The sequence below is a fragment of the Scedosporium apiospermum genome, assembly GCF_000732125.1.
Source record: "Scedosporium apiospermum strain IHEM 14462 chromosome Unknown SEQ_SAPIO_0093, whole genome shotgun sequence".
NCBI lineage: Eukaryota > Fungi > Ascomycota > Sordariomycetes > Microascales > Microascaceae > Scedosporium > Scedosporium apiospermum.
The window spans coordinates 7,335-24,844 of record NW_015971794.1 but is presented as its reverse complement, the minus strand read 5'-3'; the positions used below and the strand labels follow the sequence as shown (position 1 = coordinate 24,844).

General features: G+C 50.9%; 1 protein-coding gene across 1 annotated transcript; it reads left to right on the top strand.

The window, feature by feature from the left end:
* Positions 1-7,659: 7,659 nt before the first annotated feature.
* On the top strand, positions 7,660-11,485 carry SAPIO_CDS4553 (Uncharacterized protein; the record flags this gene model as incomplete). The annotated part of the gene is made up of 2 exons (XM_016787075.1): positions 7,660-8,223; positions 8,300-11,485. 2 exons carry the CDS (start codon positions 7,660-7,662, stop codon positions 11,483-11,485), a joined length of 3,750 nt encoding a protein of 1,249 aa, XP_016643184.1.
* Between the last annotated feature and the right edge of the window lie 6,025 nt (positions 11,486-17,510).

The following is a 17,510-nucleotide window of genomic DNA, read 5'->3' as shown; positions in this document are numbered from 1 at the left end:
GAAATTACTCCGTAGCCTTGTGGTTCCTGACCGTTCCCCCGGGGCAACCTGCCTAACACTGGTAATGTGGGATTAAAAAGATCACCACGTTACCTCGGTACTTCGTATGCATATTTGTACATGAACCACTACGAAGTTCAATGCTCGCAGGACCACAGCTGTGGTCCTTTTCTTCGGAACGCCCGCTGCGATAGGTCCTGTCATATATGATAACTACTAGTTGGATGGGGCTGAATGGTCCCAAGAGGCCAGAAGCTAGAGTACGCTACACTACACTAGCAACACCGATCCAAAGCGAGGATTCGATTTGGGCGGTTCATCCAAGTTCGAGCTTGAAGCAAGAGACGTGCTCCTCCTGTCTTACGTAGCTATCGACATGCTTAGTGTGGGACATGGTGTGTGGCTAATGACAAGTCAAGCAATGATCGACGGCTCAAGGTGCCACAGTGTCGGGGAACCAGGGTAGCTCTCCGCTGTTGGGTGACCGGGGAGCTCCCCTGTCAGCTTATCAATGGCGGATTGGGCTCAGGACGCCCAAGGGATGAATTCATTGTCGGTATTATTGGTGGGGAAGGGGTGAAGGGAGTGTCGAGGACAATTGAGGCAATTGTCCAATTTGAGAACCCCAGAAAGCTCGAGTCCAAATCAAGAAGACGGAAGTGCTTCAGGACAAAAAAAGACTCTGCCACTCAGCCAGGAACGGCACTGACAGGCAGGGTCGTGATCGCCGCATGTACCACCAATTGATCAATTCTCGTCAATTGAGTTCTTACAGCAAAGAGTTCTCGACTCGGACAAGGCGCAGTGGTTGATTGTGTTCCTCAAAGTGAAGTGGCACGCTCATGATGGTATGGTGATGGATTTTGAAAGTTGAAGCCATAAAAGTCAATTGAGTCCGTTCGAATTCGAGAAGATTAGTGTCCGCGGGTCCCCTCCCCCATTTTCAAACCCTCCCCCCGTTGCCCCATCCTTACGCGGCTCCGATGCCGGATGAGGCGTTTGCCTTTAACGGTCATCATTGGGCTAGAAACATCGAGGAAGGTGGAGGGATTGCAAAAAGCAACGAAAATCGCTGCAGGGAGCAGGTGACTGTGCCTTACGAAGGACAACGCCCCCCAGGTTTCTTCTCCATTGATCAATCAGGGACCAGCCGAGACCATCTCTTTTGCTATCCCCCCATCTTGTTGATCCTGGTGGAAGAGTTCCCTTTTGTCGGAGTACGGAGTACTTGTCCGTACTTGACAGGGTTCTTCGACGCTTGTGACCGTGATGAGATGGCTGAGCAGGTGAGATTTGCAGCGCTGTCGAGACTGATCTATCTACAAGTCTGTACTTCGTGTGAATGTCTTGACCCAAGAGCCTGCGCTTCAAATCGAGGCAAGTCCAGATGCAGCGCAGGTCAAGCCATCTCTTGCTGCAGGGGGATCTTGAAGCAAACAGGCAGCTGGACTTCGTATCTTCCGACGAGAAACGCGTGGGTGCGTGATTGCCCGTGGTGCGTAGACGCGACAACAGCAACAACGCAATCGCACACCGGTATGTGAGCAAATCAACTGCACGACAACCTGCAGGTCCCAGAGACGAGACTGCGCCCTCTGCACACACACAATGCACACTGCATAATCAACCCCACGCCGGCGTCCCGATTCAATCAATATTCCACAGCACGGTATACCTCGGGGCCCAACTTCAGGCAAAGTATTGATGTACACTACTACTATGAAGTTTCTCCAGAAGCTGTTGATAAACACTTCGGCAGCTGGAGGCGGTGAAGCTTGCGAGCAGGGACCACTTGGCGATCAAGTTCCGAACAAGGTGAAACTTTTGCGTGATGGAGGGGAGGGACACTCTCTGCCACCAGCTTCAGGTGCTAGCAATTCAAGTGCCACCACAACCTGCCTGTGCTAACAGGACTGGGCACACCGCCGTGGTCATGGGGAAAGGTCATGGTGAAGAACTGTCACAAAGCTGAGGCCGCCGGAAGGAGCCGGACGCTGTTGAAAGTGTGGGCAAAAAACAAGAAATCATTCGCCATCATAGCGTAAAGAAAATAAACCAAGATCCGATCCGGGGACAGTGGCTTGAGAAGCGTTAGAGCCAAGCTCGAATCTTTGTTGATCTTCTCCAACACGGGAAGGTAAAAACCACACTGCCGCGCCTACAAACCTAAAATTCCTTTAATACTTTTCTGAGAAGAGGAGCTCATGGTCCTCCACGCCCCCAACTTTTTTGAGCTTCTGAGTCCCTTTGCACAACCAATGAGCACAGTAGTATCAATTGATCCCCGTCAGCGAAGACGTGAGCTTAGCCCCATTGCAATCATCACGTCACCAGGTCCGTTGCATGAAAGTGATCACCATCGATTGCGCAAATTCGGTAATACTTGAAGCGATGTTTGTCTCTACCTCGTAGACTTTGTGACTACCGTCTACCAGTGGATGTGATTGTGATAGCGGATCCTTCATGTGGTGGAAATTGCGAGCCTGGCCTCTCAATGGTCCTTATCGAAGCTGTCTCTTTATGGATTTCGTGGGGGCTGCTTGTGATAATGCGTGATACAACGCGCAGGCCTCACGGTGATAGGCTGATGGCACGCAAACACTTGATCGAAGACCAGGGCTGCTTAAGATTTCCTTTCGGGAAGAGTCGCGGTTATGCTGCGAGCCATCCCTCGGAGCCGCGCGGAAGTTGCTGAGGACTGCTTTCAATTGATCATGCGAAAGGGTGTATTTTGCATGTTGCTTGCCATCACACTTACACCTGCGCATCTTACTTCGTACTCCGAAGCCCGCTGATCTGCTGATGCACATCCGCAGAGAGTAGGGATTGAGTGGTTTCCAAGAATCCAAAAAAATTCAACGTGCTAATATTTCCGAGCTCCACCTTCCGAATACAGGGGGTTATATCCGATACGGTTGGTGCAGATTTTGATACAATGTGATCCCCTCAATTGATCCTTTTACAGCGATAGGCCATGTTTCGCCTGGTGACTTTGAAATTTCAACTGCCGGGATGACATGATGCGCTCTATGCTGGTGCTCGGCTCCGACGACCTCCTCCATACTTGTGGAAGACATGTAGAACACGATTGACATCCGCCATTACTTTCGAGATGGGACGCAAGGCCGCAAGGCCAACTTGCCTTCCTTCAAGTCGACCAAGGGTAAAAGGCAAAAAAAAAAAAAAAAAAAAAAAAAAAAAAAATTGGGTGAAAATGGATTCTATTCCAAGAAAAAAAAGCAAATATAAACCCCGGAGTCTGTCGAAATTACTCTTAGAGTGATGTGATGGGGTCAATAACGGTTTGGGGCGGGTCGGGACGGGCAGTTGAGCGTTGCCAGGGCGAAGAGTGTGCTTCTTCAAGTTTCCGGCACATGTACTTGTAATCCAAACCCTCTGCCGGAGCGGCTTGTTTGGAATGTCGGGAGCATTTCCGTTGTAAAAATTCATTGATCAATGATCAATTGATGCTTTTGAGGGTTACTTGCCTTTTCAATCGAGCTCTTGTTTCTGAAGTTCGATTCGTGTCTTGTTCGACAGAAGCCAGCATCGGTGGAACTGGGCATGCGAACACAGTACTAATGTTTAATGAGAACAGTACACAACAATACTTGCGCGACAAGCTTTGAGTCGTGTCCCGACCAGCTTGCATCATTGATGCTCCAACAATGCGCACATGGACTTCAAATTGTTCCCGATTTTGAATTCTATGTCCTAAGTACCTTTGTGCCTTTGTACCTTTGTACTGCATCGCCGCGGGATCTCAAAGCGCGGGCTCGCTGTGATGTTGGTGCAATTGTGGATGCAGGATGCTTTGGCTGACACTTAGTCATCTACAAGTAATTCCCATCTCTGAAAATAGCTACAGCTGCAGGAGCACGGTACCTCAGGATGCTACATAGGACACTGTTCGGAACCAGAAATTCAGGGACGACCAAGCCAGTCCAGGCTCTTCGGGACCAGGGATCGTGACAGGTAATACCCGACGTCAAAGACTTGTCAAAGTCCGGGACTGGCAGACCATAATTATTTGCCATTTTTTAAACGACGTGACATCGTGTCCTGCATCCGGGGGAACTGTGTGTTGGTGCGCTTCCTTTCCGGCTATCTTACCGCCACCAAGGAGGTCGAGGCGAATTGATCGGGAAACTATTAGTTTCTGGTCGAGGCAAACAATGAAAAATTGATCTTGGTACACTCCTTTGTCCTTGGCTCAAGATTATTGCTGGCTTCGAAGTACGAAGTAAATGACTCAAAATATCAATTGGGGTATCAAATGTAACGGGGTCGCTAATGAGTTCCTAACCCAAATGGATTTGATCTCTCGTCGGTATCAGATACATACACTACATCAATGGATGGACATCCACGGACGGCTCAGAAGTCGGCTTCGGTCACCGCCGTGGACTGTCGGCGCTGGCTAGACGCTAGAGCAGCGCCTGCAGAAGGCGGACATCCTGGATGCAGGGCACTGTCCTCTTGAACTTGATCGCTAAAGAATATATCCGCTTTTGGTGTTATGCTCAGGCCGCTTCCTCTTCGATAAAGGTTGGTGAGTTGGAAAAAAAAAAAAAAAAAAAAAAAGCCGGTCATTATATACTTCGTACGAGTTCCAGAACCCATTAGTGGAGGCCCTGATATGGCGCCTGGGCCTGGCCTGGCCTGGCCGGTGTCTCACGTCATTACTCTCCCAACACTCTCCCGACGCGAGCCTAGCGGACTAGTCGGTTGCGAGTCAGAAATGTTTCTTGTGAGCTAATGGAGGAGAGAGAAAAGAACAAAAGACTACTAAGGTACAGGGCGGGCATCCAATCTTGGCGGCCCTCCACGCACTGTGCATTGGGACTATCAGCGCCTTTTCTTCCCTTTTTTTTTTTTTTTTTTTTTTTTTTTTTTTTTTTATCGCTGACTGCCATGGCGTGGTGATGCATTCGGAGATGTGATGAAGACGAAAATCATAGTTTCATCGCCATCGCAAGTGTAGATCTATTCCATTCACTGTGGCGCCTGTTGCCATGGAAGCTCATTTAAGCTTTCTTTTTACCAGGATATGGTCTCAGGGGCAGAAAATATCGGAACGAAATCTAAACTAGGTTGGAAGGAGGAGGATTTGTTTCGGGCAGCACAGCAGAAAGTGATTTTCCACTCCGGTCATCGATTGGCCCATCTGCCGGGGCTCTGCTCCTCTACGAAGTACAGATGTCCAAACATCATACGCAATCCTACCCTCCGGAGGAAGCTATATTATGTATAAAGTAGGGATGTACAAAGCGCCTGCAGCTAGTTTTCTGCAAAGCATGGACCTCAGGATTTTATTTCATCCTCGAGCGCCGCTCACATCAAGGTAATTCGTTGAGGCACGCAACCACCACGATAGGCGAGAGTTGGCCGATGGGACGGATCAGTCGCCGAAGCAGCGTGTATTCCATGTGTGTGCCGCCTATGATGTTTGCGTCCGGTTGAATCAAGTCGTGTTGCCCACGGGAGAGGACCCTTTGTAAACTAATAATGATTGATATTGGTTGGGGAGTGACGATTGGCAGCGTCTCCTCGGTCCTGGCGGGCTGCCCCAAGGCTTGTTGCCCCATGGCGACCAATGCATTGAGCTCAGGGCACACCGTTGTAACAGTACTTAAAATGAGTTCATTCTGCAAGCCATTTCTCCTACAATTTCTCGTATTTGTACATGTCAAATGATCGATGTCATGAAGCCGCTAGAGCAGAGAGTACTTCTTACCTCAGTACATCGAAGAGCCTGGCACTGAGGACTTGACTCTGTCATTGATGAATGATTATCGAGGCTGCTGCTCCACAATGTCTTGTCAACCTCATCGAAGGATCTGCGCTGCTGGATCATCGAATCGAGTCACCTTGAGGGCCATCTTCCCCGCACCTTCCATCCATCTCAAAGCTGTGACAATTTGCGCGGGGACCCGAGATGCCTCAATTGTCTCGGCATCTGCTTTGTGCTAAATGCACAATGGGTTAAGCACCCATATCTTTTCCGACGGAGTCCAATCGCGATTGTGAAACCGGCAAACTCTCTCCGATATTTAAGACATAGATATTTAAAGAACAAAAAGTAACAAGCATCGATGGCAATATAAGGCAGAGAAATGGCTTCCTTACGCTTGACGATGAGATTTATCAATTCACTCGTGACTCTGCCCGGCGATGCCAGCATTGCGTTGTGCCTGCTAATACTACTTGCATCCTAAAGAAGCACCCTGCGAATGCGCCGGCCTGGCCATAAGTGCGATGCCATCACTGCCTGCTCCAAAGCCCTAATGAGTGATCTATGGATGCCTTCGGCGAGTCATGCCTGCCAATTACCTCGCGGTCAAATGAGACTCTTCGCCACCACCGGTATGAGTCGAGCTATCCAAGAGCCGCAGGGGCTGTCAAGGTAGTTGGCAGGCGCCCTCAGCTTCTGCCTTGCTTGAACTCATGCAGCGGTTATTACGACGTTAAGCAGGCGCCGGACGAGTGACCTTTTTTCTCCGGCGCTGTCCTTGTGGTGACGTAGCAAGAATTAACTCGGGCGATAGTATGAATATGGAGTGGTCGACTACCTTCATTCTCATGTCGGGTTGTGTAAGTACGAGTTGTTTGTTGTACTTCATAAGAGCGGATGGACAGTGGAGTTCTCTTGTTGTTGATATCAACCTCTACTTCAAGTGGAAGCGGGATCTGCCGCCTGGGATCAGATCGAGAGCTACAAGGTACGGGAAGCAAGTGATCTTTCGTGCACTTTGCCGACGATATTCTCCAGGGTTTGAGGACAGTCTCGTCAGCTTTCGGGAAGATTTATCAACGCCAGAGTGCTGTTTCCTCCTTCGTACTTTTTCCATAATACAATTTCCAGGACAGGTGCTCCCCACTCATTGTCCAGTCCGACTTTCTGAGAACGGACTTGTGCTTTCCCCGTTGGTGTTGATGTGGGTACTCTGCCGATGGATACAGTATACGAGGGTACTTCTCATCTTGGCACGGCACAATAATCTCAATTCACACACGCCCCTGCAATTGTATTAAACCCCACCCCCCACTCCCCGAAACATCAATTCAGGGTGCCAACCTGGTCAGGCTCCAGGGCCCAAGCACCTTTCGCAGTGTACATCAAATGTACTCCAACAAAGGCACCAAATTCGATGTCCCCTGCACTCCACTTCCAGATCCTTGACGAAGACCGTTCCCCCCCTTTGCCCTTGCCCAAGCAGTTTAATACCAAGTACACCCATAGAGCATGGGAAGGAAGACAGGTACAAGACTTCAATGACATCCCACCCTCCCCCTTTACCCTTTACTTTTCCCTCTCTTCCTTTTCCCACACTCGACCATCACGACCTTGACGACACGCTTTACCCTAGGATTATAGTTGAACCCCGCCACCACCGTGGGGTTTTTGCTGCGAACACAAATCCGCTCGAGCTCGGGAAGGAGTGCCGAGAGCCCTCTTGTCTACGGCCTAAGCTCATCCGAGCTTCCATCCGGCCGGACTGAATTCGCTTCGGGCAAGCTTGAGCAGACCACGATACCTACCTCACCGACCTCACTTTACCGATCTCCACTGCTACTGACGAGCGGCCTGACTGAGGGCCCTACCCGCCGGACGCGGAGCCAGCAACCCATGTCGTGGAGTAACACCCGTCAACAGCAATGAACCTGTTGAGCGACCACCAACCGATGAGGGCGAGCCTTCAGGTCGCCCCATTAAGTATTCAGAAGCTTTTGCCGAACTCGAATACGGAACAAGCTCCTTACGATGAGCAGAACCAAGCAGCAACCACGAACGATCTATATACACAGTCCCAGATGACGCCCCCGACGACGCCGAACTCCTCCCGGGAGGACCTTGTGGCCGAGACGACATATCCGGTCCCTCCTGTCTTCCACAACTTCCTCCGCGCCTTCTACCCGTTCCATCCGAGCTATGCCATGAGTGACTCGAGCGTTACGCTTCCCTTGAATGAAGGCGATGTCATCTTGGTACATTCCATACATACCAATGGCTGGGCTGATGGCACCTTGCTTATTAGTGGTGCGAGGGGTTGGCTGCCCACCAACTACTGCGAATCCTACGACCCGGAGGAGATGCGGAACCTTCTCAAGGCCCTCTTGAACTTCTGGGACTTGCTCCGCAGCACGGATGTGAATGACAACGAGATATTTGGCAACCAAGAATTCATGAAGGGCATCATTGCTGGCGTTCGGTATCTCCTGGTGAGTCTGACCTCCCCCTCTTTCTCGGCTTGCCATATGAGGCTTTGAGCCCCGTGCTAAATTGTTTTTCTTAAAGGAACGGACACATTCACTCACAAGAGAGGCGGCTATCATTCTCCGGAACGAAGGTCTAAGGAGAGGCAGGAAGTCGCTGCTAGCGGAACTATCATCTCTCGTAAAGACAGCGAAGCGTTTACAAGAATGCCAGGGAGACCCGCTAACGACAGCGGATGATGTCAACAACCTAGTCGACGAGATGATATTGAAAGCCTTCCGAATCGTCACGAAGGGGGTGAGGTTCTTAGACATTTTCGAGGATGATCGGCGGATGAGACTCCCCACCATGTCCATCATGGCGACAGTCATTGAGGAGTCGCTGATTCCTCCTACGCCCCCGGCCGACCAGGTCGCATTTGACAACACCAGCGAAGCCGTGGCGACCGAGGATGGCGCGTCCGTTACTGCGAGCACTGAGGCTCAGCCTGATTCCACCCCTCAACCTGGTCTCCTGGACCCTTCCCAGGCAGTCGTCGGCAAGCGCACGTCCTCCTTGTTCTCACCTACTAGCACAGCATCCCATCGCCTATCCCAAGGCAACCTCTCTGCCACCAATCGTCTCTCCGCAAACATCTCTCACAGGCTATCTTTGTCTGGATATTCGCCTGTTACACGACCTCAGCATCTAGTATCCGAACAACTTAGCAAGACACACGATACCCTTCTCTCTCAACTGGGCTCCTTTATTGGACGTCTCCATCTGCAATCACAGTCTAAGGCGGAACTAGTCCGTGCTATCAAGACCTCCGCGGCTTCCGGTGGCGAGCTCCTCGCCGTAGTCGACGTGATTTGTGCCCACGACGCCATAAGCGGCGAGATGGTTGCTCCCATTCGTGCTGGTCTATTTGCCCGCATCCAAGAACTAATCCAAGCGGGTCAGGATATCATTCTCCAGGCGGCCACCGATGATACCGATATCATTATGCCTGAGCAGACGACCATGCTCTCCGCGGCTGCCACCGGCTGTGTCAAGGCAGCGGGTGAGTGCGTCGAGAGGACCAATTCGGTCATTGCCAGGATCGGCGATTTCGAATGTGAATTGGACGGCCAGACCGCGGGTATTGACGTTAGCATGCTAGACGCTATTCCGGAGGAGCGTGAACGGGCACCCTCGGTGTCCCAGTCTGTGACACCTTCTCTCGTGGATACCATCGGCTCTGATTCCGACACCATTGCCGACTCAACGGCCACCTCGGAGGCTGTTCCTTCGGAGGTTGTCGTCTCCTCTTTGGAGCCTACCGAGAAGGCCCTCCCAAGACTGAATATTCTCCCACTTGACAAGCCGCTGCCTGAAGTTCCAGTTACAGCGAGCCCAATTGATCAAGACTTCCTCACCCAACCCATGGACCCTGCTGCAGCTTCCCGACCATCCACTGCCGACGATGACAACGTGTCGAGCCTCGTCTCTTCTGTCTCGTCGCTAAGACCAAGTCTTCCCCCTCTCCCGAAACTGGCGACCACTCTGCTTCCTACTGAAGACTATTCCGCAGAGGAGCGGAGTGCGGAAACGGAATTCCAACCCTCTCCACGCTACGACAGTATGACCGCGTCGAGCGCCGGAAGCACTAGCACGTACATGAGCCGGGATTCGGAGTCCAGTATCATTTCCCGCACCTCCACCCGAGCGACCACGCCCGACCACACCGTCGGACCACGCAGCCAACCATCTATATCCGAGCTCAGCACAGCTGACAGTGCTCAGCACGCGGACGAGGTTGATGTTGAATCCAAGCTTCTAGAGAAGACGTACGCCCACGAGCTCATGTTCAACAAGGAAGGGCAAGTTACCGGCGGCACCCTTCCCGCCCTTGTAGAGAGGTTGACGACGCACGAGTCGACTCCCGACGCCTTGTTCGTGTCGACGTTCTACCTCACGTTCCGCCTATTCTGCACACCCCGAGAGCTGGCCGAAGCGTTGATCGATCGATTCGACTATGTTGGCGAAGCCCCCCACATGGCTGGACCCGTCCGTCTTCGTGTCTACAATGTGTTCAAGGGTTGGCTCGAATCTCACTGGAGGGACGAGACCGACCGCGAAGCTCTTGCCCTCATCGTTCCCTTTACCGACCAGAAGCTCGGGTCTGTGATTCCTTCAGCTGGCCGCCGCCTTGCCGAACTCGCCGACCGCGTTTCTAGTGAGGGCTCTCTCGTTCCCCGCCTCGTCTCGTCGATGGGCAAGACCAACACGTCGATTGCCCAGTACATACCTGCGGACACGCCGCTACCTACGCCAATCATCTCGCGGAGCCAACTCAATGCTCTCCACACTTGGAGGACAGGAGGGGCCAGCCCGTCCATCCTTGACTTCGACCCTCTCGAACTGGCTCGTCAGCTAACCATCAAGCAAATGAACATCTTTTGCAATGTCATGCCCGAGGAGCTTCTTGCATCGCAGTGGATGAAGAACGGCGGCGTCGACGCGCCCAATGTCAAGGCCATGTCGTCTTTGTCTACCGATCTCTCTAACCTCGTTGCCGAAACGATTCTTCAATACTCGGAAGTTAAGAAACGAGCAGCCATCATTAAGCAGTGGATCAAGATTGCTCACCAGTGCTACGAACTCCACAACTACGATGGTCTGATGGCCATCATCTGCAGTCTCAACAGTAGCATAATCAGTCGCCTCCAAAAGACGTGGGATGCCGTCTCTCCCAGACGCCGTGAGATGCTCCGGACTCTTCAGGCTCTTGTCGAGCCATCCCAAAACCACAAGCTACTCCGCGCCAGACTTCATGACCACGTGCCTCCTTGCCTCCCCTTCCTCGGCATGTATCTCACTGATCTTACCTTTGTCGACATTGGCAATGCTGCCACGAAGCAGCTCCATGCCCTTGGCCATGAAGGAGACGAGGAAGCTGGCGGCATCACGGTTGTGAATTTTGATAAGCATACCCGAACTGCCAAGATTATTAGCGAGCTTCAACGCTTCCAAATACCATACAGGCTCAGCGAGGTTCCCGAGATCCAGGAATGGATGAGCGCCCAGATCTCACGGGTTCGCCTGAATGATCCAGGCAATGTCCAGGTAACATACTACCGAAAGAGTCTACTCCTCGAGCCGCGGGAGCTCTCTTCTCGCGCCAACTCGGATGCCGCCTCCACCCTCGGCAGCATTTCAACAACGACCTCGCAACGCGGCGCCGACCTGTTCTCGTGGATGTCCAGGGACCGTCAGCAGAACGGATCTACTGCGACGCATACTTAGACACGATCTCACACACTCGCTTCATCATCTTTTGTCCCTTTCACCCTTATATATATTTTTTGACTTTCTAAACAAATAGCCCCGTCACCTTGCCTGTACCTGCCCTCATATTTTTTATTACTCTTTTTATTTTCGTTTTTTTTTTTACATCCTTTGATCTTCGTCATTGATACCCCATCATGTTTATATACCTTCTCCTATTACCCTTCATTCAGCCGTTATATCTTTTTCCAGCTTCTCTCCCGTTTATATTCTATGTTTCAGATCAGGCAAGTTCGTGACTGTTTTCTCCGGCTCCTGTTATGTCTATTTTTATAGCAGACGAGGTGCCAACCATTTAGTCTCTCACGGGATGTTACATTACGTTGGGCCGAGTTGCCCGCTCCATTTCAGATCACTCTGACTCCTGTGTTTTCCTTTTTCATCGAGCTTTTCCGGCGCTTTGGGTTTGGCAATGGGGTTTCGAAGAGGCAAAACGGCAGGAGGATTACCAAAATCTTACGGGGAGGTGTTCGGTAGCATATCGGCGTATTGATGAAATTTTTTGGATGGGGAAGAAAAGCAACCCCATTCCGTCTTGTTTTTTTGTTGCTTTTCCCCGTCGGTTTTTTATATCCTGTTCCTATACGTATATATTCGAAGTATTTTGGACAATCTCCTTGTCGAAAGAGGGGAGAAAAGATTGGGCAGAGGCATTTGCGGAGGAGATCCGATTAGCATCAATATGACAGGCCTGAAGGCCATCACTTGCTCGAAATATTTCGCCGTATTGGCCCCTCTCACGATGAATTGTTCCAATGAAAGCTGGGTTGCTCTCATTACTCGTCCCTGGTACATGTAGCTGCAGAGGAAGATGAGGTAGACAACAACAAACTCTTAGTAGTACCGGCCGAGTATATGCTCGTTAAACAACAGCTCTGAAAGTCAATCAGTCTCATGAGGACTGTGGTGCTCAACACTGCAAGGCGTCGAAAGCAAAGGCAGTAAGCCGTAGGCCGAAAGGCTAACGGTCCCGGAGCCTCATCTCAGATGTTTAAGTACTTCCCTACTCCTCGTGGTCGTGCCTGCTGAGAGATGGATCAACACTCTGAGGGTAGCGGATAACATTGTGGACAGAGTCGAGTCTTTACTCTTCGATATTGGAGAGAGTGAGCTACCGTTCTATATGATGAGGGAGGGCATAGGAGATAGCTTCGGCCCGGCGCATCCGATCCTTCTATCCTTAGCTATGTGTTCGAGGTTGCTGAGAGCGTCGATGGATGTATGATTTCAACTATGGTAAGGATGTCGTGGACGTGTTACAACGTATCGACTATTTATTATCTATGATTCGAGGCGGGTTGAGTGTTAGCAGAGTCTGCCATTGAACCCGCATCCCACAGCCGATGTCACCAGATGGGAAGACAGGATACTTGATTCTCGGGTCTGATATTTGCTTCCGCATCTTGGATTGAGGTTGAGCGGCACGGTCGATATCTTGCTTCGTGCGTAAAAGCCTCAATGTAAGGCGAGACCAACCGTTTGTCCCTCCCGCAGCCGCGGTCATGGGATGGCTAAACAGCCATTCGCCACGCCCAAGGAGCCATAAGAACTCCTGTTTTTGCAGTATAAATGGGTCACAATAGTGACAAAATCCTCGTAGGCAAAAACAATACTGATGAACAGGAGCTGGGGCGCGTGGCAGAGCTGGCCTAGGTGAGTAGTGCCCTGATTCGATATCGCTCTTCGGATGGGATCAGGAGCCTAGAGATACGAGGATGCCATGTCCTGTTTCTTCGTGTTTATTACCATGCCAACCAAAACGACAGATATCGAAGCTTCTCCGACTGCACGAGACCGAGGGCATGTCGGGTGAGCTGGGACCCAAGCCATAGCCTAGTATCAGAGGGCGACTGGCTAGGGCCCTTTTCGTAGACAGTGATATGGACGACTCTAAAAGATGTAGCATCGTCCAAGATACGACGTAGCAATGGCAGAAGAAGTCAATGGAGGTGAGGGGCTGGTGTGCTTGGCCTCTTTGGGGATAGGCTAGGGGCCATGCAGATAAGGCTGGTAGGCACTTGTGACGTTTAATCGGTCCCTTTGATGAGATGGTGGGAGACCGCGAGTAATCAAATGGCGAGGAGCATTAAACAAGCTCCCCGGGAATGGATGGGGACTGGCTGTCAGGAGGAGTATCCCAGCTCTGGGGATTGAAATTGTGGGTGGGTTGCTGCAGGTGGGGTTGTCTCGTATGCACGACGACGGAAGAGGGCTGTTTACTTGAGCTCACAACTACCTGCGATCCTGGATGGCTTTGCTGTCTTTGGTTCTCAGATTAAAATAGTAACGACAAGATATCAGCTTCAACGTTAGATCTTCATTTCATCCCAATAGCTGATCGAACCTACCGAGGAGATTGGGCAACTCGTATCGAGGATCGGCCGCTTAGGAATATCAAATGATGTCTTTCAATCCTTCGGCGGGCAGGGCTTACGTGAAAGACAACACTTTGATATTTGAGACTCTGGGGCGGAAGCAAGCGAGCATGCCACGCCTAGGCTACAAGGAAGCCTGTATATATGCGCACAGGATCCATATTGAGAAGAATCAGGCTCGATTGGCCCACCAAGAACCATCATGCAAGGCCCTGTAGTGTATGTAGGATCCGAATCGGGCCCGACGGAATGGGTCCTGGGGTCCTGGAGTATACGAGGTAGTTTTGATAATAGAACTCTCTCCCATCATGTTCCGTACTACAGGCCAGGGGATCACGATAACGTGCTCGACATCGTCCGTGTGCTACGGGATCTATTAGTGGATGCCTGCTGTGACGTGACGATGGGAGGTTGTAAGTCCCTGCATGGTGACCCTGGATCGGGTGTCTGCCATGTCCTATTACCTGTAAAAGAAGAAGAAACAGGAAAAAAAAAAAAAAAAAAAAGGATAAAAGATAAAGAGAAAACTACAGCTCCAGCACAGCTATTGGATCAGTGTTCAGTGGCAGGATGGCAGGATCCGGGTCGATAGGATCACTCCAAGGACACGGCCAGGTGCCATCCTCTTCAGTCAGAGAAACCCTTAAATCGCATGGTTGTAACATCGAGGACCTGTCATTGGAGGTGACAGGGCTGAATCGTTCGACGCAATAGGATTTATTCAATGCTAGCCCGGATACGAATCGAGATCGATGGGCATTGCAAACGGTGCTGAATATCAGACTTCATGGAGGAAGGTCGGGTATGTACGGGTTGAGGCGGATCCGGAATTGGGACCGACAATGGAGGGACAAGGTTTCAATGAATGGACTAATTTTGTGGGTTAAGCCTAGATAGACAATGGACCAGATGTGCTATTCTCGAGGTTCGCAAAGGAGCCTGGACAATTTAGGATAGGCGAGGACGACTCTAAGCTTCGATGGTAGCAGTGGCGTGGTCTGCAGTCGTCTCTGGAAGCGTCAAGAGGACGTAGTTTATGCGTACTCGGTAGCCGTAGGTGCCTCGTCTTTATTATTGGCGTGGAGTTTAACGTTTACCAAAGGTCCTGCAAGGATCATGTGCTTAACTTCGTAGTGGGGATCTCGAACAATCTTTGACACTTCACTTCAATCTAAACTACGAAAGTGCGATGAAGGCTTCGATTGTCTCGTTCCGTTTGGAGGGCAGGAACGGAACGACCACAGCGACCATTGAATCAGGGACGCGCTGCTTGATCTGATTGGTGTATTCGGAGGAAGCTTAGTGAGAATGACGGCGTCGGCTTCTTCCGACTGGGGAAAGATCAGCTGCAGGATGCGGGGACTGGGCTGGTCGGTGTGGAGAACATTTTTCTTTTCTCTGCTTTCCTTTTTTTTTTTTTTTTTTTTTTTTTTTTTTTCCTCTTTTCGATGGTTCTTTCTGATTTTTGAGGGTCCGGGCTTGTAAGAAACGTTACATGCCAGAGGAACGATGGTGGTATCAAACCTGCTGACCAATGAGATGCGACCACTGAGGTGGTACTGGCCTGCTTTTCGTCAACCTGAATCGTAGTGGAGATAAACAATTTTACTTCGGAAGAGATCGATTGAAACTTTTGAGTTGTTCCTGCCTGGAATAGAGGTGGAAAGACATTAGGGAGAAGCAGAAAGTGAATGAGAATTTGCAGAAACTGGGCTCATGCTTCGTAGGTGTAGATGTTGTGTTAAACTACTCTCTAGTGTACACTACAACATGTCAGCAAGTTAAAGTGTTTTTGACTCTCTCTCGATCCTTTCATCTGCAACCTTATTGTGCCGGAGGACGGGTCTTTTGACGGGCAGGCAGTCTTACACCCTTCCTACATCAGTCCGCATCGGGCAATTTCTCCCCGCTGGTGAGATTTGGGTGGGCCGGAACTCGTGACCTCGGGCGACGCTGGCCCAACCAGCGTCGAGACTCTAGACCATTCGGTCCGTTATGCCTTGCTCCGTCCCTCCACCTCCACGTCTCCAATGCAATATGTTCGACCAATGCCGAGTCGGCGCTCGAGATTATCCCCTTCTAAGGCTATTTCCTTTCTATCTTCTCTGCTATGCTATTACCCTTCTAAAGTACCAGTAATTGTTCACAATTTGATCGGGAGAGAGAATGGGATAAGCGCTTGAGTTCTCTCTCACGGTTGACTGCCGTTTGCGCCAGGCACTCGGGTCACGATTCAAATTGCATGCCTTCTCTCCTCCTTGACTCGCCGATCCATTCTTGATTGAACTGCCCGTGTCCCCTCCACCCTTCCCAACTCGAACCCGTAAACCAAGCGGCTTTCAATTTCTTCTCTTGCGTTGGGACTAGTAGAGAGTCCCGCCGCTTTCCATGTGCCCGTACGAGGTGGTCGATACTGATAACAGCCATCAACGATCAATCCTTCGTAAAAGCTACCTCGCCGGTCATCCCAGGCCCCATGGAGGGGCCCATTGCCCATTGTTCGTTATCAGTGCCCGTCCTGAATTTCGCTGCTACTACCACCATGCGGCGATGCGTCATTAGCGAATCCTTGTTCCCATCTGGCTGGCGGCGAGACATGGTTCAGATGGCCCTGCCCAGCCAACCTTGACCTTGACGCGAGCTCGAAGCCTCCCCTGCCCTCCCCAGTTCCCCGTTCCCCATTACCATTTTCAAGCAACGTCCCACTTACCCATCACCTCGAGAACGGACCTGTTGTAACAAAGTCGTATTGCTCTCGTGATATGCAGAGAGACGCGACCTCCCTTCCTAAACTACCTACCCCAGCAGTACTAGTGTACTTCGTGGACCCCCCAACATGCTGGCATTCCGGTAACAGCCAGGGATATGAACGGTTCATAGTATGTAAGGTATGGAGATGGGAAAGTTACATCGCCATAGTCCGGATGCCGGCACGCAGCAACAAAGTAGCGGATTGAGTGTACATGTTGAGGGTCACGCATGCCTTAGAGGACTGCCATAGTATTTTGTACTCGATGTACTCTGGTATCTAGTATCTGGTATCTGAAAAATGCCTTGCTGAGGGAAGCTGTTTGAAACCATCTGATGGAGCCATCCTGGATGCGAGTAGTCGCGACCTCGTGTAACAACCTCCTCCGTCGATGCTCCTTCCCGCAGCTCATTTATACGACGGGTTCCTCCTTCTCAATTCTGGATTCCTGGATCAAGTGGCCAGCTTCCCCAGAGCTCCTTCCCCAACTGTTGACAGAAGAAGCGCCAGCTGATTCAATTGCTTTAATTCACTTCTCCTGCCCAGTCTCACTCTCACCCTCGCTTGCTTTTCCTCGCTTGGGATCTTCACCTTCACCTTTCCCTTCCCCCCTCCCCTCCTATGGTGTGTGCAATCGAAATATTGAAACCTGCACTGCATTTTCTAATTGATACTGCGATCGACCGCCTAGCCCAGGTTATCAATTGAAAAGTGGCTTGAATCAATTTCAGTTTCACATATCGCCTTCCTTATTTGGCAGCTAATTAGAACCTTATCCCCCGACCTCGAAGCTTCTCCGGTTCATCTTGTAGGTCATCTCTTTGGACCTTGCGAACGCTCTTGTGCCCACGACGAAACT